The sequence below is a fragment of the Vulpes lagopus genome, chromosome 2 (genome assembly GCF_018345385.1).
Source record: "Vulpes lagopus strain Blue_001 chromosome 2, ASM1834538v1, whole genome shotgun sequence".
Taxonomy (NCBI): Eukaryota; Metazoa; Chordata; class Mammalia; order Carnivora; family Canidae; genus Vulpes; species Vulpes lagopus.
This window is the reverse complement of record NC_054825.1, coordinates 12181223-12208638: the sequence shown is the minus strand read 5'-3', so window position 1 is coordinate 12208638 and position 27416 is coordinate 12181223. Positions and strand designations below refer to the sequence as shown.

Sequence of the window (27416 nt, the reverse complement as noted above, 5' to 3'; positions counted from 1 at the left end):
ATTTCATTCAAAAGGTATTTAATGCCTCATATGTATCAGATACTAGGCTAGGTACTAACAACACAGTAACAAAGAAGTCAGACATGTTTCTTGCCCTCTCAGAAAATACTGGGGACAGAGGGAGGTACAGACACAGCTAAATAAGAAATTATAATACACAAACGAACTATAATAATATACGAGGTGTGCACAGATAAATGGTCCCCAAACCCAGGCTTCAGGGAACAAGGTATCAGAGAATGTTTCCCAAAACAAATGATATCCAACCTGCAGCCAAAATTGTAAATTCACACTGACCAAAAAAATAAGAGGGCAGAGAAAAACAAAGAATGTTTTAGGCGGTGAAGTTAACATGGTAAAAGCCAAGAAGTGAGAGAGAGTGCTACATAACTGTTCAAGGAGCTGAAATAAATTCAGTATGCAGGAGCAGAGACGTAATATAAGAGGCCACAGAAATAAGCGGGAATCAGATCATGAAAGGCTTCCTAAAGCATATTAAAAAGTTTAAACTTCAATCTAAGAGAAAAAAGATAATCAGATTTATGCTTTAGAAACAGCCACTTTGACAGAAATGTAGAATAAGCAAGAGACGTGAAGACCAGAGGCAGAGCAACCAGCGAGGATTAGCATTTCAGTAAAACACGAGAGGATGGATGGTAGCCTGGACTGCCAGTGGCAAGTGAACAGAAGTGGACAAGAGCCAAGGGAGAAATGAGGAGCAAATAAGATTCGGTAATGAATTGGATGTGAGAAATAAGGGCAAAGGGAGAGGCAAGAATTAGTAAGCAAATTAACTCAAAGCTATAATGCACAGATCTTGGGTTTCAATTACAACTTAAATACAAGCCTAGGTACTAAATATATTTGTTAAATGAGCAAAGACTGCGTATTTAAGTGGCAAAAAGATTAATAAAACAGTTTACACTCTAACAATAGGAAAAGTATACTTTTGGCTATGATAAACATAGCTCTCACCATAATTTTTTTTCCTCTCACTAAAATTAAAAAAAAAAAAAAAAAGCTACATTAGTATAACAACTGTTTCGGGTAAACAAGACCAAGATACCTCAGAGTACAAGGTAAGTGAGGAACAATATCCAAGGCCAAAGCAGGCCCCAACAGTTGCTAGAAACTGGGTATCTCAGAATTGCTGGAACACTTCCTTGCCTAAGTGTGAGATGGACCCTGGTCATCTATTGCTGAATGACTTTTCTACACAACATATTATTTCTACATCAGAACTGAAATATTATCTGGCCCTGGCATAAAGAAAGTCCCAGATCTTCAAGCACTGGAAACTTTACCAAGGCAGGGAGGGGCAGGGAGCAGAAGCCAAGTGCTTCCTTAAACAGAATGTTTCTACAGCTTGCCCCATCCAGATTTTACAGCTGGGATTATGTTCATCTAAAGAGGGCTTATCAACAATATGCTGACTTCAACTGTTTTTATATTAGCAAATATCAGAAACTAGCAGGCAAACACCACTTTCCACAGAGAATACCAAAAAATGTTACAGTAAAAACTTAAAATATACATATGTTTACATTATAAAAGTCATCAAAATCTGAAGTTAGCAGAAATAACAAAATTTTAAATAAAAGAAACATTGACATGGTAATAAATGGAATCAGTTAACATCTATTCAATTTAAAAAGCTCCACAATTTATTTCTAATTTTCTACCAATTTATTCTAAAGGACAGACAGTTGGTCAATACTCATCTAGAAAATATTTATAAATTTATACTATAATCAAATTAACAAGCCTCCAAATATGTATTCTACAGACTAATTCCAAACAGTCCAAAAATCTCAAGGAAGCAAAAATCAATAACAATCAGTTCTTTACCTGCAGCTCCTTGGAGACTCGCTCTAGGTGATTAGTTATCTTTTTAATCAGATCACTGTACATCTGTTCTGAGTGCTGCTGGCAGACACATTTATACACACAACTGTGGGGGAAAACCAAAACAGAAAAACCAAGTTAATGGTGAAGCATTCAACCTAAGATGAATGCATACTTTGGATACACAGTCACGGGGCAAATAATTCAGGCCTAATAAAAGTAACCAATCACAACTTTTTAATCCAAAGAGAGAAAGAGAGCAAGGAAGTGTGGTTTTTTTCTGAGGAGAGGAAGAGCAGAGGGAGAGGATCTTAAGCAGACTCTGCATTGAGCAGGGAGCCCAACGTAGGGCTCAATCTCATGACCCTAAGATCACGACCTGAGCAGAAATTAAGAGTTGAACACTTAACTGACTGAGCCACACAGGCACCCCGACCAATCACAACTTTTAAACAGAAATTTACCTTGCCCCAATCAGTGTTCAGATAAAAGAGCTACTACCACTATCTGCAAATCTTTCTGAGTACTGTGTTACACATTTTGGCAGTACTAGGTAATTTAGTATTGGGTGATAATCTGAAACTGGGACTATGATAACTACTCATAAACCAGTTTCACTCTCTCATTTCAATGCATGTCAAAATAAAGGAGAGAGAGTGATAATTCACACCAAGCTTCTAACTCACAAAAAAGGTTTGTAATGTAACCTCTTTATGCATCACTTGTGTAGAACAACACAACTATCATCACCTCCTCCTCTGTGACTGCGCTGAACTCATGTCCCACCCCAGGTCCTCACTGCTTCCACTTACAAGGACCTGGGAAACAAAGTAACCAAAGACAGAACTGTGTGTCAATAAACATCAACAAACTAAGCTAGGGTCTCTCTGTGAGATCAAAAAATACAGATTTTTACACCAGGTACTTGTCATTCTTTTTCGCTAACCTCCAAAGTTTCTTCATTATGTATAGCAGGGGTAGCAGGCTGAGATGGGAGGAAGTCTAAGTGAGTTAGGGTTAACTCTACCTTGATTTGAAAGTATAAACCAAACCTCTAGCCTCTAAGTGTGAAATATACAAATAACCTACAAAGTCACCTTATGAACATTATATGTATATATACTGCCATATTTCAAGGTGTCATGAACCTTATTGTACCCTCTCAAACCCAGGTAAATGAAATCTTGACTTACCTGTATATCTGTTCATAGGATATGGGGATATAGTCACCAGGACTCTGAGTTAAAAGCTGATCTATGGCACCATCCAATTTTGGCCAGTATGTGCTCTTATAATCTTCAATAGTTATAACATTCATTACTAAAAGTAAAACATAAAATAAATATTACTATATACCACATGTAAAGTAAGCACAAATCACAGCAATTCGGTGCTCTCAAATTCCTTTCACTTAATCTAATTTGATGCTCTATCACCTAAATACTACTAAATTACTAACCTATTTCAAAAAAATGAATACAGCAATCTTGTCAGGGATATTAAAGCAGCCATTAATTATGATGTAAAAAGGAATGACCATGGGTCCATCTTTAAAAATAAAAACAAAACAAGCAAGTATCATTGGTTTCCTTTTCCAGTTATCTGTTAACAGTGGCTGAGTCTCAAACACACACTCACCCTCCAAAATACATTGTCAATGATGTGACAAGATGGCCTATCCATGAACCACAATAAAGTCCTAGGAAATTATGAACTCCAACAATCAATCTTCAAAGAGATCCCTGAACAAATTTACCTAACAATAGGACTATGGGGATTAAAGTCCAAATGCTACAGTACAAAAGAAGTTGTCAGAAACTTGCAGGGATCTTTGGACTTCCTAGATACTACTACAGCTCTGACTCAGATTCCACCTATCTTACACTTGATAAGCCCAACAGAAAAAACACAAACGAACTGGAGACTTACTTCATTCCTACTGTCTGGCTCTTATTCCTTTAATCAAGGTTTCATAAAGCTTTATAACAGCTGGTCCTAACAATCCAGGGTGTCAGCTGCTTCACAACAATGAAATGCTAACGTTAAAAAGAGCTACTACCCCCGCCTCCCATGGATAAAAGAGCTATCCAAAGAACCTAAAATTTCAAGACTTTTTTTTTTTTTAGATTTTACTTATTTATTCATGAGAGACAGACAGACAGACAGAGGCAGAGACACAGGCAGAGGGAGAGGGAGAAGCAGGCTCCATGCAGGGAGCTCGACACGGGACCTGATCCTGGGACTCCAGGATCAGGCCTTGGGCCGAAGGTAGGCGCTAAACTGCTAAGCCACCCAGGGATCCCCTGTTAGTTTAAGATTTTATGTTTATTTAAGAGACAAGTGAGGGACAAGCAGATTCTGCGCTAAGCACACAGCCCAACGCCAGGCTTGATCCCACAACCCTGATATCACACCCCACGCCAAAATCAGGAGTCTGAGGCTTGGGGCACTTAGGTGGCTCAGTGGTTGAGTGTTTGCCCTTGGCTCAGGTTGTTATTCCAGGGGTCCTGGGATCAAGTCCCACAGGGAGCCTGCTTCTCCCTCTGCCTATGTTTCAGCCTCTCTGTGAATAAATAAAATCTTTAAAAAACAAACAAACAAAAAAGGTCTGAGGCTTAATTGAGCCACCCAGGCATCCAAAATACTGTGTGTCTTATGAAACACCACTATCTCAGGAGACAGGAGCTAACAACTACTAGATCAGGTATTTTATCAAAAACTGGAGAGCAAAGAGTTGACTTCCCCAAGTACATGGTTAATTACTGCCAGGAGTACCAGATAAAGAAAGCCTTATCTAGCACCTTTCCATCACATTACTGATTTCCAGATTCAGGTTCAAAATGTTTCTCACATGTATATGCCATCTCTGTCATTGTTGTTCAGTATTTTCTTTAAATCAATTCACTTTTTCTTGCTTAAATTTGTTCTAAAGGACACTTGAGGAATGAACTATTGATAAATACAACATAGAATAATCTTAAATGCATTTCTGCCAACTGAATCAAACCACATATTATAAAATCATATTATATAAGACTACATATTATAAGATTCTCACTTACATGATACTAATAAAGTCAAAACTATAAAAAGGAAAAACAGACTGGAGGCTCGAAGGTAGGGAAGACTGTCTACAAAGGGCAGCATGGGATGAACTCTTATGTAGAACCGTCCTAGTGAACACAGCACTCCAGGCATTTGTCAAAACCAACATACCACAAAAACTTACTGTATGAAACTTAAAAAAAAAAAAAAATTAAGGATGTACTAGTAAAGATGGAATGAAAATCTTGACAAATGAATTCCTACACTGAAAGGAATGAAGAAACAAATGTTTTGACTACGTATAAGGCTAAAAACCAAAGGAACTGTATATTCATGTGCACACAAAGAAAGACACACACACAAGGATGGAGAAGGCCAGAGCACAGAGAGCCTTAGAAGCAATTTTATTTTTTTTACTTTTATAAAAATTTTATTTATTTATTCACGAGAAACACAGAGGGAGAGAGAGAGAGGCACAGACACAGGCAGAGGGAGAAGCAGGCTCCATGCAAGGAGCCCGATGCGGAACTTGTTCCTGGGTCTCCAGGATCACACCCTGGGCTGAAGTTGGCGCTAAACCTCTGAGCCACCTGGGCGGCCCTTTAGAAGCACTTTTAAAGACTGGCTTTTACTCTGAGTAAGATGGGGACATCTGGAGGGTTTTAGATGAAGTGACGTAATCTGACTTAGGTTTTCTATGGCTCATCCAGCTGCTAAGGCATAACTGGGCAAAGGCAGGAGGTTGTGTGATGATGTAGGTTGAACCAGGTGGCAGCAGCAGAGATGAGGGAGGTCAGATTTGGAATATATTTTAAAAGCTGAGCCAACCAGATTTGCTGATGGTTTACATGGAGGAAGTGACAGAAGAGTAAAGGATGACTCCAAAGTTTGTGGCCTGAGTACCAAAGGATGGGGCTGTTGTTCACCAGGACAAGGAGGACGTAAGAGAAGCTGAGCATACTTGAGAGGACAGCAGAAATTATTGGTGTCCCACCCATGCACTCTGTCCACAGAGGCGAGACTGTCGACTGTCAACACCAATGCGGTGTTGTCAGAGGTGCTCTGACTGAATGAAGGAGGGGCAGCTTGGAAGTTCTAAAGAATTAACCACCCCAGGGGGCTTCAATAACAACTACCAAGAACTGGGTATATATTTGCCAGTATCTCCCTTTACTCTGGAGTATGACAAGGCTGAGGCGCCATGCCCTAGGCTGACTCCCAGAGCTCCCCACTGGGCTTACCCTCCTGTTGTCCACAGTGGTGACCTCTTTACTGGCTTCCTTACTTTTTCTGTCTCATGTCTCCACTCCCCTGCAGGTGCAGGGGAATCACCTCTTGTGCTTAAAACTATTTGTGCTTAAAAAAAGAGAGAAAAAAAAAGCAATCTATCAAAAATAGAAAAGCGGTGTTGTTTTCCATTAAACAAAAGGTGATATAAAAATAAATACAGTGTTATTAAATTCTAGCCATGTCCTATTGCCTGCTAAAAGGAGCTTCTGAGCCTGGAGCTTGCTTTCTCTGTGAAAAATGGAGATGGACCAATGTTGAGAAGTGTTACACACTAGCTCCAAAATACCACTTTTCTGCTTTCTGAAGGACTCAAAGAAAACTGAAAACAAAAACTGGAAAGAACATCACTTTCTAACTATGGGATTCTAGGCTACTCAATCTCCAATCAATATATCACCTAAATCGTATCACATACCAGCTCTACACCAAAAATTGAAGCTTGAAGAAGGTAGGTGGCATGTTCAAAAAGAAAACTTCAAGTACAGAAGCCAAGAATTAACATAATCTCATGGGCACTCTGAGTGCTGCATTCAATGACTCCACCCTTGGCCAAGGATGGGGAGCAATTCTACTTCTCAAGCATGGGCTTTATACTTCATGAGGACTTACATGAAATAAAAATAGGATTAGTGTTACAAAGTCAAAGATACAAAGGAGGAAGAAGAATCTAAAATGTAAAGTCCTGCAGCTGTAAGTACAGAACAGAGTCCACTAAAGGAGGAGTCCCACTGAAGAAGTGGTAATTGCTGATGCCTCTCAGGTATCTTTCATGTGGTGTGGCTGTTTCTCTTTTTTATGTTCTGCTTTTAAGTATCTCTGAAAAGAGACTTTAACACCAAAATGAAAAAGATATGATCAGGGTAAAAATCTTAAAGCGTATTTCCACATCAAAAAAAGTCATATCAAAAAAAAAAAAAGTCATATCTATTTCTACTCTACATTTCCATATAATATGTAATAAAAAATCTATTTCTACATAGATTTTGCTTGAAAAATAAATAAATAGGTAGCCAGTTCAGTTCAACTTAAATGCTAGCTGTAGTAGACGGAGTATTTGTGTCCCTTTCCCCAAAATTCATATGGTAAAATTTTAACCTCCTCTATGATGGTACTGAGTGGGGCCTTTGGGAGGTGATTAGGTCTTGGGAGTGAGTAAGGTCCTCACAAATGGAATTACTGCCCACAGAGAGCTTCCTCACTCCCAACACCCTGTAAGGACACAGCAAGACTAGTCTACTATGAACCAGGACACAGGCCTTCACCAGATTTGAATTTGCCAGCACCTTCATCTTGGACTTCCCAACCTTCAGAACTGTGAAAAATAAGTTTCTGCTGTTTATAAGCCACTCAGTCTCTGATACGGTTATATAAGCTTGAATGGACGAGCTAATAACTTTCTTCTATGAAACCAGCCAATCTTCACCACAGTAGCAAAAGAATAGGAAAATAAAGATGAATATTAGGAGAACTAGAGGTAGTTTGAAGAATGAACACCTGCTGGTATATACTCTTAGCCAAAGATTAGGAAGGTTTTTCATACCAATCTGCAGTCAGCACTTAAAATAACAGTCCAAAAAACTTTAAGGTATTTGTTGTTATTTCCTTGCTAATCTCAACCCACCTGATTTAAAAATATATACAAATACATACAAAGCATGTATGTAAATGTGTGTGGTGTGTAATGTTGAATTTTAAAACTAGTTCTTGTTAGAGAAGTGTGTATAGTCAATCACTTCCAACTCTGTCCACAAAAAAGTTCAGATTGACCAAAAGAAACACAAAGCATGGAAATGAAACAAAAATGAAATTATCATTAAATTACTAAATTTTATCTAGGTTAGATTTTCCAGCTTGAAAATAATGAACTGGGCAGCCCCGGTGGCTCGGCGGTTTAGCACCGCCTTCAGTCCAGGGCGTGATCCTGGAGACCCAGGATCGAGTCCCACATCAGGCTCCCTGCATGGAGCCTGCTTCTTCCTCTGCCTGCGTCTGTGCCTCTCTCTCTCTCTTTCTCTGTCTTTCTCTCTCTCACTCATTGTGTCTCTCATGAATAAATAAAAATAAAATCTTAAAAAAAAATAATGAACTTCTTTTCAAACAGTTTAAAGAAGATATCATAAACTCAAAAGCCAACAAGGTCCAGGCCAGGAACATAGATGAGTAAAGGAAGCCTCATGTAAAGATAAAAATAAAATGAGCACCTCGAAGAACTGAACGGTGTACTGCCCTCTGGAGAGAGTTAAGTTCAAAATACGTAAATACCCTAGTGGCAGCCTCAAAACATCATACCACAAAACCTAAACCTAGTAACACAGAAGATAAGTTCATGCAGCCTAAAACTTCCTCAGAAAGTTGTTTAATTGACCTTTACTATGATGAAATAAAGTTTAAAACACATGGAACAGCTGAAATCTAAGGTTCAGGGATTTATTAGCAGGTTACTAAGAAACCACTAAAAATATATAATTTATACCATGCGGGAGTAAATATGTTCATACTTTTTTATCTGAGTAATTTATTAAAACTTGACATTTATTACCAATCTCCCTCAAACGACACATACACCCCCCAGAAAAGAAACTTTCTGCTAGAGCCCCAACTCCAAACAGCATCTAGCTTATGATAAGTACTCAATAACATATGTCAATAATATATGTAAATTAATTTAATGAAAGTCAAAATAATGCTTACTATAAAAACAATTGGTGGCCTACCACTAGTCATTCTGAAATTAAAGCTTAAAGTATATTTTATTTCACACAGACTGAAGCAAATCAAGGAAGCTCTCCTATTTCTTTTGAATTTCTTTGTTACTTGTTTATAAAAGGAAAATATATTCAGAAATTATATCAGGTATTATTTTTTTTAAGTAACTTTTCTTTTTTTTCTTTATTTTAAAGATTTTGTTTATTCTGTATCTCTCAATACAGAGAGAGAGAGACAGAGACAGAGACATAGGTAGAGGGAGAAGCAGGCTCCATGCAGGGAGCCTGATGTGGGACTTGATCCCGGTACTCCAGGATCATGGCCTGAGCCCAAGGCAGACACCCAACCACTGAGCCACCCAGGCATCCCTATATTATTAATTTACAATTGGTGTACTGCAAAGACCTCTCATAACCTTGTATCAGTGGTTCTTAAAGTGTGAGGATACCCAGAACAGCATCAGTATCCCCTGGAAACGTGTTGTAAATGCCAAAAGCCAGGCCCTAACCCAAAACTACTAAATCAGAAACTTGGGGAGGAATGGGGAGTGACTCACAATACAGAAATCTGTTTACCAAGCCCTCCGGGTGATTCTTACACCTGCTCAAGTTTTGAGAGCCACTGGACAGTCAGGATCACAGGTGTGTTCTGTTCTCAATTGCCAGCACATGGTTAGTCTGTTCTGAACAACTTGGAGTCAAATAAAGGTGTAAATGTATCAAAAATTTTAGGGATGCCTGGGTGGCTCAACGGTTGAGTGTCTGCCTTCAATTCAGGGCATGATCCCAGGATCCAGATCTTATCCCTTATCGGGCTTCTTGCATGGAGCCTGCTTCTCCCTCTGCCTATGTCTTGGCCTCTCTGTCTCTCATGAATAAATAAATAAAATCTTAAAAAAAAAGGAAAAATGTAAAAGAACAGCTAGGAACTGTTTTCATATCAGATTCCTTAATGTTCTACTCTTCGACATCCCTTTTCTCCCCACCAAGAACACTGCCTTTATTCAGAATTGACTCCTAAAAAATACAGCAAAGGCAATTATGAATTATTAAGCCAAATTTAAGAGGCCAAACTATGTCTCAAATGCAGTGACTTTAGATTAACTGTAATCAATTACAACTAGATAAGATGAAAGAATGAACCAGGACAAAAAGCTCTGGGTTTCTATTTAACTTTGCCTAGTATTATGTGATCTCAGGAAAAAAAAAAAAAAATGATGACTTCTTGTTGCCGCAGTGTGTCCATCCATCTAACAATCTGGTAAGCTTATGTTGTCTAAAACATTACCACCTGGTAGAATGATCTATTCTCTGCAGCACAAGGAGGTGACTGAACTTTCAAGTAATGGACAGAGAGAAGCTGAAGGCCAAGAACAAAGCCTGGGCAATGAGAGGAAGCCTTTGGGAATGAAGAAAAGGAATAGAGTAAAACAGGAGAATCAGAACAAGGTAGTATATTCCAATACGTACACAGAAACTGGAAAAAAAAAATCCAATTATTTCTTTCTCTCCAAAGGAAATAACTCGATATTGACAAAAGAGATAGTAATACTTTGGTGTTTCTAAAAGAACTAGCAATTTAAAAAAAAAAAATAGTAGACAGAACTAGCAATTTAAAAAATAATAGTTAAAAAAAAAAACCAGGAATTACCAAATACTTTAAATATCCTTTTCTTTATTAGAAGGAGAAAATAAAAGAAAACCCACCCTACTACTCAGGTATATTTCAATTTGCCAATAAAGGAAGTTAAGTCCTAATGAAGCAACTGTTTCTAAAGCAGGCAAAAAACCTTTTCAAAGTTGCGGATTTCAGGTATTTGTTTAGGAAGTTTCTAAGTCTTAGAGTTTGTGGTTTAAGTCAATTAAATTCAATTAAATACTATGGACAATATAAAATGTCTACTGAGATCATTAAGAAATCATTCCAGGTTAAAATGAAGTTACATTCACATAAACAATAAGATAACACTAATCTTATTCTTATTTCACGTAAGTCCTCATTAACTCATTGTTTACGGGTTCTGTTCTTCCCACTCCATCCTATCCTATCCTCCCCAAACGGAATACATTTTAGTCTACAAAAGGCTTGTTAACATACTAACTATATGAAACGATATCATCTGCTTTGCCTTACTTCAAATAACATGTTTCTATCCTCAAAACACTATAAAAGTTGTATAGGAAATACATTTCATTATTGTTTTTACTGCTTAAAAATCCACACATTTCTCAATTTCACAAAATGTAATGGTACAAACATCCTTCATCACTATCTCAGAAAACCAGCTACAGTGGCCTACAGCAAGACTGACATCTACAGACCTTCAGGAGAGTTACTACACAACATTATTCTACAATTACATCACACCTGAGACCGTGACAGACTTCCTAAAATGAACAGGTTATGATAGTACATATGAAAACATCAAGGGCTGGCAGCCCTGGTGGCTCAGCGGTTTAGCGCCACCTTCAGCCCAGGATGTGATCCTGGAGACCCGGATGGAGTCTCAGCATGAAGCCTGTTTCTCCCTCTGCTTGTGTCTCTGCCTCTCTCTCTCTCTCATTCTGATGAATAAATAAATAAAATCTTTAAAAAAAAAAAAAAGAAAGAAAGAAAAGAAAACATCAAGGGCTATCATCTATTATAGTTCTAACCCCAAGTAATCCAAAATCTCCTAAATTCATATAGAAAGTATCTGCTCAACTGAATACATACGTGTAAATCATGCTAAGTGCAGGTCTACCATAGTTTTAAAAGTCTGTTGCTTTCTTACAAGATTTAAACAAGTCAATCTCTCAGTGGCGTTAAAACCAGGAAAATTTAACTCTGAAGTAGTAGCAGTAGCACAAGGCAGTGTGTGCTGACGTGAAAACACCAGTAAGCAAGCTAATCTTGCCCTGCAGGATCCTGAGAACTACAGGGCCTGAAGACAGGATACAATGAATGTGGGTTAGAGGCAGAGAATAGGGGGTAGGGAAGGGAGAGGTGAAGACTGGTTGCAAATCTGTAGACAAAACAGTGATAAGAGAAGGATTAATCTGTGCAGAAACTGAAAGATACAAGTCTGGGATTCCCCTTCAGATACATGAAGGGGGGGAGGAGGCACATGCACAAGCATATGTGTATGAAGCACAGGGCTGGTGGGTTAAGTAAGAGCCAAAAGTCAACATGAAAAACACTCAACATCTAATTCTGTTCCTCTCGTAAATTCTAGAATATCAGGACCAAGAGAAATGTACTTAACTTCCTGTTCCACTTAAGCTAACCCAACCATTCTCCCAGAATGGAAGATCCTCCCCTAGAGAAAGTAAACAGTGCCAGAGAAGAGACATTCACATAATAATATGTGGCAGTTCCCCAACAAAACAGCAGCTCTGCATCTAACTAGCCAAAAGTGAAGGCCAATACTTACACTTGGTAAGGTCCCTTATAAACACAGAACTACCACAATTAGCCTTTTTCAGTTTTACATATGACTAGAAGGTATGGATCAAGATAATTAAGAAAAATTTTAAGACTTGAAAAAAAAATTTTAAGCCATGAAAAAGAAGCAATCCAAATATTCTTAAAATAAAAATATAGCAGCTGTTAAAAAAAAAAAACAGAATATCAAGAAATTCTTCTAAAACATTAAGAGAATATAGTGATAATTGATAGAAGTCAAAAACGGGGGATTCCTGGGTGGCTCAGCGGTTTCGCGCCTGCCTTAGGCCCAGGGCGCGATCCTGGATCAAGTCCCGCGTCAGGCTTCCAGCATGGAACCTGTTTCTCCCTCTGCCTGTGTCTCTGTCTCTCTCTCTCTCTCTCTCTCTCTCTCTCTCATAAATAAATAAAAATAAATCTTTAAAAAAAAAAAGAAGTCAAAAACAGGAAATTCAACATCTAACTACCAGTAATTCTAGAAAAAAATGTAAAGGGAGAAAAATATTGACATATTTTATGAGAAAAGAGCCCAGAAACCTTTTCAAGGGGAAAAAAGGTCACATACAAAAGAACCAAAATTAAAATGGCACCTGAATTCTCCAGTGTAATACTACAAGCTTAAAGTCAATGAAGCAACATTTGCAAAATTCTGAGGAAAAGTTATTTTCAGTTAATAATTCTATACTCAAACTGTCAAGAGTGAAGGCAGAATTTTCAGACACAGAAGATGTGAAACTTTATTATATACACACATTTTCTCAGGAAGCTATAAGAACATGTGTTCTACACACACACACACACACACACACACACCCCTACCTATACCCATCCCAGATCTGTATCCTTCCTCTTTCACCGCCAAATTTTGTAGAATCTAGTCCCCAAATATTTCCAAAATCTGAAACATGATCTCTTCCAATGCTTTATTTGTTCAAGTCATCATCTCTTATCTAGACTGCAATTACAACCCCCTAACTCATCTCAAGGCCCCTATTCACTCTGCTTTCTAATCTAAATTAACACAGTAAAACAAATTTTGCCAAGTTAACTCTCTGAATATCCTTCAGTGGCTCCTATCCTACAAAAGAAAATCCTACTTTTAATATTTCATGTCCCTCACTATCTAGACACCATTCTATTTAGATTTAATTTGCACCACTCCGTTCCAAAAATGTCAACTCTGGGTTTTAGGCACAGAATGCCTCCTTTGCAAAGGAAGTCTCTTTGAGCCAATCTCGCCTCCTCAAACTTTTTTTTTTTTTTTAAGATTTGTTTATTTATTTGAGAAAGAGAGAGAGAGAGTGTGTGTGTGTGTGTGAGAGAGAGAGAGAGAGAGGGAGGGAGGGGGAGAGAGAGAGAGAGAGAGAGAGCGAGCAGGGAGGGGCAAAGGGAGAAAAAACCCTGCAGACTCCTCACGAAGCTGGATGCAGAGCCTGATCCCACCACCCAGAGATCGTAACAGGAGCTAAAACCAGGAGCCCAACGCCCAAACCACTGTGCAACCCAGAGGACCCTCTCCTGACAAACTTTGATTTTTTTAAAGATTCTTTTTCCTCTACCATGTATTTACATAACTTTACTACAGTGTTTAATTGTAACACATAATTATCTGTCATCTCCCACACTAAACTCTATCTCATCACTAAGGGTGAAAATATTACCCTGCTATACAGAAAATCCTAAATAAGCATTTGTTGAATAAAATGCCATTCAGATGGTCAGCACAAATGCAACTACAAATTATAGATCCATAACTCTATCTATAGAGATTAGCAGCCAAATGACTACACAAGTAGAAAGAAAAATGGAAGGCCAGTTTGTCCTACTAAGACACACTATCAAACAATAATGGTGTCTAACAGTTTACCATGTGATTACATATGGTCTACACCTTACAGAGCTACAGTTTAAAGGGCAAGTAAGCAGCATTCAATTCCTTTAGGGATTTGGGACTGAGCCTTTTATAAGCATTACAATGCCTTTCTCTTAAAGCTTCACCAATGTCACTTTGTGCAATACATGTCAAAAAAAATGGCAAGACAAGATTCCCAATGAGACCCTGAAATTCAGCCCATCAATCAATATCGTAGTGCCACTTATTGCAGCACAATTCCACTAAGCCGGAAGGCAAGAAGATACCAAATTAACCACCACAGATGCTATAAACAATGCATATTTTAAGACCTGACTGCATTAACTGACATACTGTAAAAGGATCAACCCATCTGGAAACTGGCAGATGTAAAGGGCAGGATTTACCAAAATCAGTTAAGACTTTCACTTAATTCAAAAGCCAACTTTAATACATCTTTTAATCATTATTTAAAAAAAAAACAATAATTTCACTAAATTCAATTTAAAATACTGTGAAGCTTTTGTTCATCTGAGGAAGAGAAACTTTTCATGTACTAGGTTAATAATTTTCCTGAGCCCCTGGCACCAATGCAGGATCCCTCCACCCTCCTTGTCTCTATCCACTCCTTGCCTATCACCCTCATAACCCAGTCCCACATGCATCCCCAACACATCATCACAGGGAACCATTCTATTCTATTTAATACATTTGCAATACGAGCAGATGTAACACATGTTACATCTGAGCAAAAGCTTTAAAAACCATTTAGTGCTTCTGTCCACATTCTTCTGTCTGCCTTTGCCAAGGACAGGACCCAAAAAGGAGCTGATCTAGTGAATGAGGACATGTGAAAAGCCACAGCTAACTGTCAGCCACAAATAAAACATGAGCAAAAAAAAAAATCTGTGTTGTTCCATAAGATTGGGGCAGTGAGGGGTGTTATTATCATAAAAAGCTAACCAATGGAGAATGGAAAGCTGAACTAAATAATTACACTTCTCAAATCAGATTCCACCAGAGACACATTTGAGGGAAATTTGGAAGGCCAAAGTGAGGCAAAGGACGTATTATTGCTGCTGGTGATTCTGGCAAGTAAAGTTAGAGATATGAGAATCTGTGACATCCAAATTCCAAGTTCTGGTGTCTGGTGATCCGCTTCAGGGAGGAGAGAGGCAGCTATGATGACATAAAGATGGTAGTGGCACAGCAGCGGTGGGAGCCTGCCCTCAGCTGAGGTGCAGAGGTCCCACTGACTCCTACACCTCCAACCTTTTTAACAATTTTGAAAGGACCTGATTTCCAGTATTAAGTCTCTTCTTGGTTTGGATATCAAGAGTGATTTCTTGCACTGAACTATAATCGATGAACTACTGGAGTAGTGACAGGACACATTCTCAAAGGCCAGGAAGCTGGCTTTGGTTTTCCAATCTAGTTGGATTTAAAGGCAATGATGACAGTGCCAACATCAGATAACATAATGCAATAGTACATGGCAGGCAGCAGCAAAGAGTTATTCAAATTGTCACCTGTACATACCCAGAATAAAGTTCTTCTTGAGGAAATAACATGGCAGAATATTCTGGCAGTTACGATGGAAATGAGAAAGACTGTGAAGTGGACTGATTCTGTTAACAGGTGAAAACTTTAAGAAAATGATTAGCTCAATGAACAAAGACCAAAAGAGCATTACCACAGAAAAATAAAGCCTTACACAAATCTCTTAAGTGAAAGGGTAATGACTGTGGAACAGCAGCATCTTGAGACCTGAAACGGGACCAGTTTGGTGGAATCTGATCAATCTGGGAACCCTGACCTCACAAAAGTCATTGTGCTTTCCCTAAGCCCCCCTCCTCCACAACATGAGACTAATCTTTACCCAACTAAGACTGTCATGACAGTACCTGAAACCTACATGGGAATGCAGATCTTCTTCATGCCTTCCCTGCAAGCAGCTCACTGCCCCTAAGCATCCAATTAAGTCAGATTCCCCAGGAGAACAAGTACCAAATTTAAACCAACAGGAGTCAGCTTACATTCCAAAAAAACTAGACTTCGGAAAACTTCAAGATGGCCAAAGACTTAAAAAAAATTTTAAAAAATTAAAAAAAAAAAGACTTCCAAAGACTTTAATACCTTATGTTGACAGCAACTTAGAGAACTGCATGTGGGATCAGACTCTAGAGTTACCAAGTAAGAAAGAAAACAACTTCAGATAAGATTTAAGTTATCAAAAGGAATACACTTACCAAAGATTATTTATTGTACTACCTCAAGCAACTAGATATGATTATAACAGTTTGCTCACTTAACTGACTTGAAATCTGGGCTCAATGACAGCTTACATTAAAAAACAGCTGGAACTCCTGCTGAATAAAAGCAGGATTAACAGAGCAAATTAGATACCTAGGAAGACAGAGCAATGGAAACTATCTGAACTGAGGCATGAGGCCAGGGACTGAAAAAGGTAATGAACAGAACCTTACTGACTTTGGGTACAGTAACAACTAGTCTAACATATGTGTAAGGGGTGAATGATTTTTTAAAAAAAATTTTTTCATTATATATAATTATAATTAATATGTAATTAATTATATATATAATTTATGTTCCAAATTTGACAAACTCTAAAACCTTACAAATCCAAGCAGCTCAATGAACAATAAAAAGAATAAACATCAAGAAAACCCTAACCCAAGGAACCTAACAATTAAGTTGCTGAAAATTTAAGCCATAAATGAAAATCCTAAGAGCAGTCAGAAAAAAAGGACAAGTTGGAGAGAGGAACAAAGATAAGACTACACAGGCATTTCTTAGAGAAACAAGGCAGGCCAGAAGACAATGGAAAAACATCTTGAAAGTGTTGAAAAACAAAAACAAAAACAAAGATTGTCCATCTAGAATTCTATATCCAGCAAAAATATCCTTAGTAAATGAAAGTAAAATAGTTTTGCAAAGAAAAGCTGAACAAATTCAAGGCCAAAAGAACTGTGCTATAAGAAATATTAATATAAGCTCTCAAAGTAGAAGAAAAGCGGTGGAAACTTGCGTCAAAACAAAGGAATAAAAAGAGTGACAGAGTATCTGACTAAACAAAAAAGAATTATTTTCCAGTTTTTTATTATTTAAGACATATTTCATATATGATGATTCCATTCATCTGAGATGTCCAGAACGGGTGTATCCATAGACAGAAAGTTGGTGGATGCCAGAGGCTTGGGGAGGGAGGAAAAGAGAAGTAACCGCTAAACAAGTACCAGATATTATTTGATGGCAATAAAAATGTTTTGGAACCAGGGACGCCTGGATGGCTCAGTGGCTGAGCATCTGCCTTTGGCTCAGGGCATGATCCCAGGGTCCTGGGATTGAGTCCCACAGCAGGCTTCCTGCAGGTAGCCTGCTTTTCCCTCTGCCTGTCTCTCTGTGTCTCTCATGAATAAATAAATATTTTTTTAAATTGTTTTGGAACCAGATAAAGGGATGACTGCAAAACAGTGTAAATGTACTAGATGCCACTGAATGGGTCACTTTAAAAAGCTTCATTCATTTTATGCTACATGAATTTCACCTCAATTTTTTAAAAAGATACATGGATGTTTTAAGCAAAGTTAATAACTGTATATTTGATGCGTGCTTTATGTAGATGATCATGGCAATGGCAATACAGAATAAAGGATGGGAGGGAGAAATGAAGTATATTGATACAATATTGTTACATTATACGTGAAGTGGTCTGATATTTGAAGGTATATTATATGTTTATTCATATTATAAATACTAAAATAAGCACTAAAAAAAGGCAAAGAAAAGCATGATAATAAGCCAAACTGAACACAAACATTAATCATAAAAAATAAGCAAAAAGACAGGAAAAGAAAATATGAAAAACAAAAGAACAGAGGGAACAAAGAAATCAAAAGATGGTGGCTTTAAACACTACCATATTAATTACATTACATATAAATGGTCTAAATGCTCCAATTAAAAGGCAGAGGCTGGGGCACCTGGGTGGTTTAGCTGATTAAGCATCTAACTCTTGATTTCAGCTCAGGTCATGATCTAAGAGTCCTGGGATCAAACACCACATCAGGCTCCATACTCGGTGGGAAGCCGGCTTGAGATTTTCTCTCTCCCTCTGCCTCTGTCCCTCTCCTGACTTGCACTTTCTCTCAAAACACATGAGACCTTTTTTTTTAAAGAAGGCAGAGGTTGTCATACTAGATTTAAAAAAGCAAAACAAAACCATATGCTACATACAAGAAATGCACCTTAAATACACAGGTTAAAATAAAATAGGAAAAGACATATTGTGTAAATGATCCTAAAAAAATAAAATAACTGGCACGGCTATCAAAAAAAAAAAAAGCAGCCTTCACAGTAAGGAATATTACAAAAGATAGACAGATATTCTATAATGATCAAACAACCATTCAATTAAGAAGACTGAACAATAATAAATGATACACCAAAGAACAGATTAATGGAATTTAAACCCATACATATATGGTCTGTTATTTTTCAACAAAGTAACTCAGGAAAGGATAATCTTTTTAATAAATGGTGCTGAAACTGGATATCCATACCAAAAAAAGAAAAAAAGAACTTCAATCCTTATCTCATACGACATACCAGGTATCAACTCATAATTTAGATCACAGATCTAAACATAAAAGCTAAAATCATAAAATTTCTTTTTTTTTTTTATTTTTTTTTTTTTTTTTTTTTAATTTATTTATGATAGTCACAGAGAGAGAGAGAGAGAGAGAGAGAGAGGCAGAGACACAGGCAGAGGGAGAAGCAGGCTCCACGCACCGGGATCGCGCCCTGGGCCAAAGGCAGGCGCCAAACCACTGCGCCACCCAGGGATCCCAAATTTCTAAAATAAAATACAGGGAAAAAAATCTCCCTGTGAGGTAAGCAAGTATTTCTTAGGATAAAAAAAAGTACAACCATAGAAGAAAAATTGATGTCGGACTTCATCAAAACTTAAAGCTTCTGTTCTTCACAGACTGTTGTCAAGAATAAAAAGATAAGGGATGCTTGGGTGGCTCAGCAGTTGTGCATCTGCCTTTGGCTCAGGTCATGATCCTAGGGTCCTGGGATCAAGTCCCGAATCAGGTTCCCCAAAGGGAGCCTGCTTCTCCCTCTGCCTGTATCTCTGCCTCACTCTGTCTCTCTCATGTATAAATAAGCAAAAATTTTTAAAAAAGAAAAAAAAGAAAAGCCAGAGATAACATTCTCAATACATATTATCTCACAAAAATATGTATCCAAAATTAATGATGAATTATTGCAATAAAACAACCCAAGAAAAACTTAAAGAGATTCCCAAACAAAATTACATTCAAGGGCAATAAGCACATGAAAAAGCCAATGGCATGTATAAAAGAGAAATGCAAAACAAAACCACAACGAGATATTACTATTCTCCCTCTAAAAAGACTAAAATTAAAATAAACAATGCTTACAATACCAAGGATGTGAAATGTACCCAATATAAATAAGTATGTGGAGCAACTGGAACTTTTACACATTACCTATTTTTTTTAAGATTTTTTTTTTTATTTGACAGAGAGAGAAAGAGCAAGTAAGCAGCTTCTCATAAAGTTAAATACACAGCTAATACCAAGCAATTCGACTTACAGGTATTTGTATGAAAACATAGGTCTACACCAAACCTACATGATGGTTCATAACAGCTTTATTCATAATGACCCAAATTGGAGAAATACAAATGATCACCAGCATATGAACAGATCAACGATTTGTGTTATACCCCTGCCAAAACAGAACTTAGTCCTAAAAAGAAGTAACATGCAAGAATGTTTATGAATCTCAAAAACAGGGTGAAGGAAACTAGCCAAGCATAAAATAATATAGATTGTAAGATACCATTTATAAGAAAACTCAGTTAACAGAAAGCAGAAAGGTAGGGGCAGGAGTACTGAAAGTAAAGAGCATAAAAAGGATTTTAGTGATGAAAATGATCTATTGATTGTTTTAGTGGTTACCGTTGGAGAGATAGTCTTCCTTGGGCTTCTTGCACCCCTGTATGTCTTCCTGAGTGTGCTAAGATTGCAAAGCCCAGACCAACTGCTCTTGAACTTGACTCATTCTATAGCTGGTAACCTTGAAAGATGAGGTAATGTCTTCCCCTGAACAAAGAGCAAGATCGCTTACTGCTTTCTATAAAAGCAGTGGATTCCCCAAGTTCAATATTCTTCAGCTGCAACACAAACCCAATGAGGGAGCATCCACCTTGGCCATACTGTATTGCCTCTGGGAGATTTGGGGGCAGAGGAACCTATGCAAATATGCAGATTTTCACACTATTTGCTGGCCATGAATAACATATTTCTTTCTCTGGTTCAGAAGTCTCCTGGCCAAAAAAAAAAAAAAAAAGTCTCCTGGCTTATTCCAGCATTCAGTAGTAACAGTAACAGGCTAGCTTTTAGCTTGTTTATATCCTAGATAAAATTTTATGCCTCAAATGAGTACAATTTATTGGATGTAAATGGACAAAGGAAAAAAGGTGTATAAGAAAGAGGAAATGGACAAAGGAAAAAGGAGGAAGTGAAGGAGAATGAGGAAGAGGAAAGAAGAGGTTGGAACACCAGATATTCCTCAGCATGTAGAATGAATCAATCCAGACTTACAAAGACAATAATGTGTATTTTTATCATATTCAACACACATGGTACACACACACACACTTAAATGTCCTCCAAGAAGACCCTTCATCAAGGAATTAATAAATATACTGGTGAAGGATGTAGTGAAAACTGCTGTGGTGGCTGTCCTTTGTAGTTCTAGGTTATAGATGGGCAATAGTGCCATTAAAAGGGCTCCCTGATTTCAACAGGATAGTGGGATTCCCAGAGTGACAAAGAATAAGTAGAAGCACTTAATCCTGAGATTTATAAAGTAGGCATGGTTATAATAGGCAAGAGGACCAAAACTGTAATCAGAATGGTTTGGATCTCTGGTGATAGCTAACCATGGTGATCTAAAGAAAAACACATGGGCAATATTCTTGATGGTAAGGTACCACCTGATGAGAAGAAAAAAAGAAAAGAAAACCAAAAAACTCAGGATGCCCAGGTAGCTCTGTGGTTGAGCATCTGCCTTTGGCTCTGGGCATAATCCCAGGGTCCTGGGATGGAGTCCCACAGCAGTCTCCCCGCAGGTAGACTGCTTCTCCCTCTGCCTATGTCTTTGCCTCTCTCTCTGTCTCATGAATAAATAAATAAAATCTTAAAAAAAAAAAAAAACCCTAGATATATCAAACTGAGGCCTGACTTAAGTGGCTACAATGTAAGAATTATAGCATGCCACCTAATATACAGGCTGAGTTTGTTCAAAGACACAGAGCCCTTGGAGAAAAGGAGACAATGGGTTCCACTAAGGAAGGACCCTACAAAATTTGCATAAAGGAGCATACTTGAAGTCTTCCTCCTAGATGAATGGAGGTTCCAATAGAATATGGAAGTTTTCATCAAGGAGACAGTGCATGTGGGAAACAAAATCACTTGGGCTTTTTAGGAGTTACTCAACACTGGCTCTAAGCCCAAACTAACTCTTAGGGACCAGATCGTCACTGTGGTAAACCAGTCAGATCAGAAGCTGTGATGTCATATCGAGAAAGACTGTTTTGGCTTCAATCCATCTTACAGTAGGCCCAGTGAATCCATGGACCCACCCTATAATTTCCCCAGTCCTTGAACACACAGTTAAAGGCTCCCTAAACTATGGAGTAAGGGTTATCATCAGTGTCAGAAGGGCCAAGTAAAATCCCCTAGCTGCGCCGCTTCCTAACAAAATAATAAACCCAAAGCAAAAGTACATCTCTGAAACTGGAGAGGACAATATCAACTTAAAAGACTTAAAAATAGATGGTGGGATGGGGATTGTCTGAACCTTGTTTCACTAACCTACTGAGCCAGTGCAGAGGACATGGATCTTAGAGAACGACTGTGGATTACAGTAAACCAAATGAAGTGGTGACTCCAATCGTAGTAGTTCCAGATATGGTCTCTACTAGGACAAATAAACACAATCCCTGGCACCTAGTTTGCATCCATCAAGCTAAAAAAATGCTTTCTTTTTACCTATTCCAAAAACAGACCACCAGAAGCTGTTTTCATCTTACAATCCAGAAATTCACTTTGACTGTCATAGCTCAGGGCTTCAACACTCCAGCTTTCATTATTTGGTCCACAGAGACTGTGGGCATCTCGACACCTCACAGAGCCACTACATTGTTAGTTCAGCCAGCAAATCCTGTATCCCCACCCACACTTGGTGCCATCCAGCTCTCTACTCTTTGCCAATCTAACAGGTAGGAAGGCACTATTACTCGTTTAATTTGCAGGTCTCTGATTACTTAATAATTCCAAACATCTTTCTATGCATGTTAACATTTGCTATTCTGTAACCTACTTATTAATACCCTTTGCCTATTTTCCTACAGAAGTTGCTGCCCTCTTTTTAGTGATGTGTACTTCCCTGTCTGGTCTACATATTAACTCCTTATCAAGTTTGGGCACTGCAAATACCTTCTCTCATTCTTTCTTGTCTTTCACTGAGTGAAAAATCTTTAATTTGTATATAATCAGTCATTATTTTTTTACCTTTATAAATTTTTGAAGTTTTAAGAGTCCTCCTAAGAAGTCCTCCAAAGAGCCTCTTCAACAATGTCTCCCATTAATTTTATAATTTCTCTCACGTTTAAAATTTATCCATAACCAATCCTGTCTGTAGTGTAAGATTTTTTTCCCTCCATATAGTGAGCCACTCTTCCTAACATGACTCCTTTCTCCAATGATTTATGCTACCCTTAAGTTCCTGAACACATATGGGTAAGGCTCTGCTAATTTGTTCTCCAAGTCTATTTTTTCTGTTCATACGCTTGCACTACAGTTTTTATTACCACAGCCTTCAAACAGTATCTTAATTTCTGATAAGGCAAGCCCCACCAAAACAAATCTTTAGGATTGCTTTAGCTCTTCACAAACTTTATTCCATCTGCCATACGGATTTCAGATTTAGGTTACAAACCAGTTTAGACACACCAACTGAAATTTTGATGGCAGTGTTAATCGAACTTTACAGATTAAAATGAAGAAAACTGACCCTCATAATAATAAACAAACATATCTCAAAACATGGGAAGTTTTTCCTTACTTAGATCCTCTTCTAGTTCCTTATTAAAGTTGTTAAAATTTTCTTCTTAAAGTTCTTATGTACTCGTGTTAATTCCTAGACACTTTATAATTTTGATGCTTTTATTGTATACAATATTTACTTCTGACTACCTTTACTAGTTGGTTATTGCTAGTGTAGTGAATGCTACAAATTTTTGTAGCTTGACTTTCAATCCAGTAACCCTGCTAAACTCTTACTAGTTCTAATAGTTTCTCTGAATTCTAATGGTCCTTCTAGTTAAGTACTAAAATTCACAAATAGGGGATCCCTAGGTGGCTCAGCGGTTTGGCGCCTGCCTTTGGCGGAGGGCATGATCCTGGAGTCCTGGGATCAAGTCCCGAGTCGGGCTCCGGGCATGAAGCCTGCTTCTCCCTCCTCCTGTGTCTCTGCCTCTCTCCCTCTCTCTCCCTCTCTCTCTGTCTACCATGAATAAATAAATAAATAAATCTTTGAAAAAATAAAATAAAATTCACAAATAATGAGTTTTTATGCTTCCCTTCCTATCCTTCTATTTATTTTTCCCCTTTGTAGTGGTAGCTAGGCGTTTTCTAACCATGTTAAACAATAATAGTGAGAGAGGACATCCTTGTTGTTACTGATCTCAAAATGAATGTTATCTATATAATTTCTCCATTAAGTATTATTATTTGCTACAGATTTTTGGTAATGACCTTGATCTATTTATCTCATATTCCAAGCTTGCTAAGAGTTTTTATCATATACAGTTGTTGAATCTTATCTAATTTTTTTATGATATCCATGATTTTTCTCAAGTTTAATAATGAGATACAATAACAGTAAAGAGATGCTCATATCTACGTTCTTAAAACTCCACGGATCGTGATTCCTTTAACATACTGTTAAACATGACATATGGTTTTCATATCTATGCTAATAACTGAAGCAGATCTATAATTTTCTCATATTGTCCTTACCTAGTTGTAAAATCAAGATTTCGCTAACCTTGTAAACTGAGCTAGGCATCTTTTTATTTCCCTATTTCCTAGAAGGACTTGTAAAAAAAAATTGTTACTTAACATTCAATGCAACTCGCTGACCTCTGTCCAGTTTTTGAAAGGGGAGGTCTTTACCATTTCAGTTTGCTAAATATTTATTAGTTCAAGCTATCCACTCCTTCTGATACCAACTTTCAGCTTGTATTTTTCTAAGAATTTACGCTTTTCATCTAGGCTCTCACATTTATTAACCTATAGGAGTTCATTAAGTTTTTTTGAAAAATTCTCATGCTCGTAGTTATTCCCCATTTTTTATATTTGCGTCTTCTTTTCTTGATCCATCTTATCAGAAGTCTATCTAGCTTATTAATCTTCAAAGAACAATCCTTTGGTTTAGCAAATTTTTCTTTTGTTCCTAATTTCATTGGTTTCTGCTCTCAACTTGGTGTTTTCTGAACTCTTTAACTGAACCCTTTAAGCACTAAAACAAGCTTCCGTCAGCATTTAGATAAGTCACCAGGCCACTTAAGGCCTGGTTTCACCTATACAGACTTCAATACACAAACTATGTATTATTCTCACATATGCATATATGCATAATACAAAAAAAAAATCCTATCCGAATCTTACCAACCATACGTCCACACAAATGTCTTTGACCAAAGCTTTATCCTGAAGGCAAATAAATTAGGTTATGTGCTGTTCCCACCAAAAAAACTAAAAGTGTAAAGCTGTAATTTTATATCTTAATCAAGGCAGATATTTTCTCTGCACAGCTAATTGGACAATCACTGGTACCGCTTGATAAAATTAGTAACTAGAAATGAAATCTCCAGTTGCTTTACCAGATGCCATTCAAAACCTGCAGTTATTAATAGGAGAGTAAAAATCTGGCTGCCATGGTCACTTTTCACCACTACCAGCACCTCCAGAAAACCCACTCAAAGCAAAAAAAAAAAAAAAAGCACTTTTTCCCCCTAGCTATAGAAGCCTACCTCTTAGGGACAGTTTCGGATTACAAATACAAAACAAGATTTTGGTCTTCAATCTTCCTGCTGGCAATTGAACAGCTAAGACAGCTCACTAACATAAAGTTCAACCCTCAACGTGATCTTGGACTTGGGACACACGCTGAAAATGGCTTTTTCTTAGGAGTGTAGGCTTTCAAGACTGATTTTATACGTTATTGGCTTCAAAACGGATGTCGCTCCCGACCACAGTGGTGTGTCCCCCTCACCCCCAAGAAGCACCTCCTACATTTTTTCCCCTATCAGGACACAGAAGGGGCACACCGAAGAAGGAAAAAGAACGAGGTGTAGACATTGCTCAGGTCTCCGATTCCTGAGTTGTTTAACGCAGACTGGCTAAAAGCACAAGAATAATTGCCAGATTTCTCTCCGGCTACCAAAAAAAAAAAAAAAAAGGACTCTTGCTAACGAAGCTCAGAGGGCCTGGTTTTCCCCCTTAACGTTCAGGGCGAAACTTTTAAGGGGGAAACGGAGAAGAAAAGAGCTCCTTAATGTTGGCGAGCTCGCCAGCTGTGCTAAGGATCGCATCTGCGGGAGAACTTGGGGCTGCGTGCGCACCAGGCCGCCTCTAGGCCAGGTAACACGAGGAGCCAGGGCCGCTCCGGCGCTGGCCGCAGACACCCAGGGCGGCGGGGGGGGCGGGGGGGGCGGGGAGGGGAGGGGAAGGGAGGGGAGACCCAGGCCTGAAACAAAGGAAGCAGGAGGGCTGGCCGACAAGGGTGGGTTCGGCGTCCGGGCGGGGAGGAGAAAAGCCAAGGCTGCTGGGGAGAGGCTGGACTCACAGAACTTGGAGGTGGAGGTGTTGATGTTGATGGTGGAGCTGGGGGTGGGGGCGGGGGCCGCCTTGGCCACGGCGGCGGCCGTGTCGCAGCTCTTCAACATCATGATCACCCCGTTGGCCTCGGGCGGGGGCGGCGGCCCCATCGAGAGCCCCTCCTTGGGGCCTTTCCTGTCCACCGAGGCCGCGGGCACCGCCAGCAGCGGCCCCCCCGGCGGCTCTCGCGCGGGGGCCGAGATGGACGAGGGGGGCGGCGGGGGCGGCGGGGGCTGCCGGAAGCCGTCCACCGCGGCCTCCCAGTTGTTGTGGTTCTGGTCGTCCATCATCGCCACGTAGCTGCCCCACTCCTCCTCTTCCATGCTTTCCTCCATCCTGCAGGCCCCCAGCACCCGCCCGCCTCACAGGCACCTGCCGCCCGTCGCAACCCCGGGCCAGGGGGCACCGCGGCCTCCGCGAGCTCACATCGCCGGCGGCCGGCGCGGGCGCGGCGGGGCAGGCAGCGGCGCGCCGGGGCTCCCCGCGTCCGCCGGGCCGACTCTAGAGAGACACGGCTGACGGCGGTGGGCGCTCCCGGGCTCTAGCCTGGGAGAGGCAGCCGTAAAGCGCAGCGCCCCTCACGACATTTTGCAGCAACGTCCAACAGGCAGTTGGAAAGGGCAGCTGGGGGCGCGGCCAGGAGGGCACGTGGTGCGAGGACCGAGCCAGGAGAAAGCAGAAAAGGGGCAGGAGCTTGTGAGTCACCCCCACGCAAAAGGGCAGAGGTTTGGCCCGCCTCGGCTGGCCCCGCGCTGAGAGGGGAGGGGCCCCGGGTCGGAGGCGCCGACGTCGATCCCCCACCCCCGCCCGCCCCCCTCCCAGGCCGGACCCACGTGACAAGAGAGTGCGCACGCGCGTCCTCTGTCCGGTTGCCAGGACGACCGGAGCCTGGTCGGCTGCTGAAGATGCGCCCCAAACCCGCTGGCGTTCGCGGCGGCGCAGGCCCCCGTGTCGGTGGGGTTTTTCTTAACGCCCGCCGGATTTACCGGGTCTTCGCACACCACATGTGCGAAGGCTCTCGCCGGCCGGGGCTTTGGTTGACGACGGGGCCCCCGAGAGGCCTGGGTCCGCACATGACAAATGGGAGGGATGCTCTGGGTGGCCCTTGATGCTCTGCTCGTGGGCTTCAGCCCACACTACCGAAACTCTCAAAACCAAGAATAAAAACCGAAACATAGCAAGGTGACTAAAAAAAAAAAAAAAAGGCGTTTGAGCTATTTGTGGATTTTTTTTTTTAAGTTCCTTAACTTCTC

General features: G+C 39.6%; 1 protein-coding gene across 1 annotated transcript in view; it reads right to left on the bottom strand.

Moving 5' to 3' along the window:
* The window catches only part of CACUL1 (CDK2 associated cullin domain 1), a 69509-nt gene extending 42673 nt beyond the window's left edge, over nt 1-26836 (bottom strand). Inside the window, exons 1-3 of the mRNA XM_041740876.1 lie at nt 26132-26836; nt 3039-3165; nt 1849-1951 (exon numbers count right to left, since the gene is read on the bottom strand). Coding sequence (XP_041596810.1) covers nt 1849-1951; nt 3039-3165; nt 26132-26498 — 597 coding nt within the window. The 5' untranslated portion in view covers nt 26499-26836. The remainder of the gene's footprint in view (nt 1-1848; nt 1952-3038; nt 3166-26131) is intronic.
* Between the last annotated feature and the right edge of the window lie 580 nt (nt 26837-27416).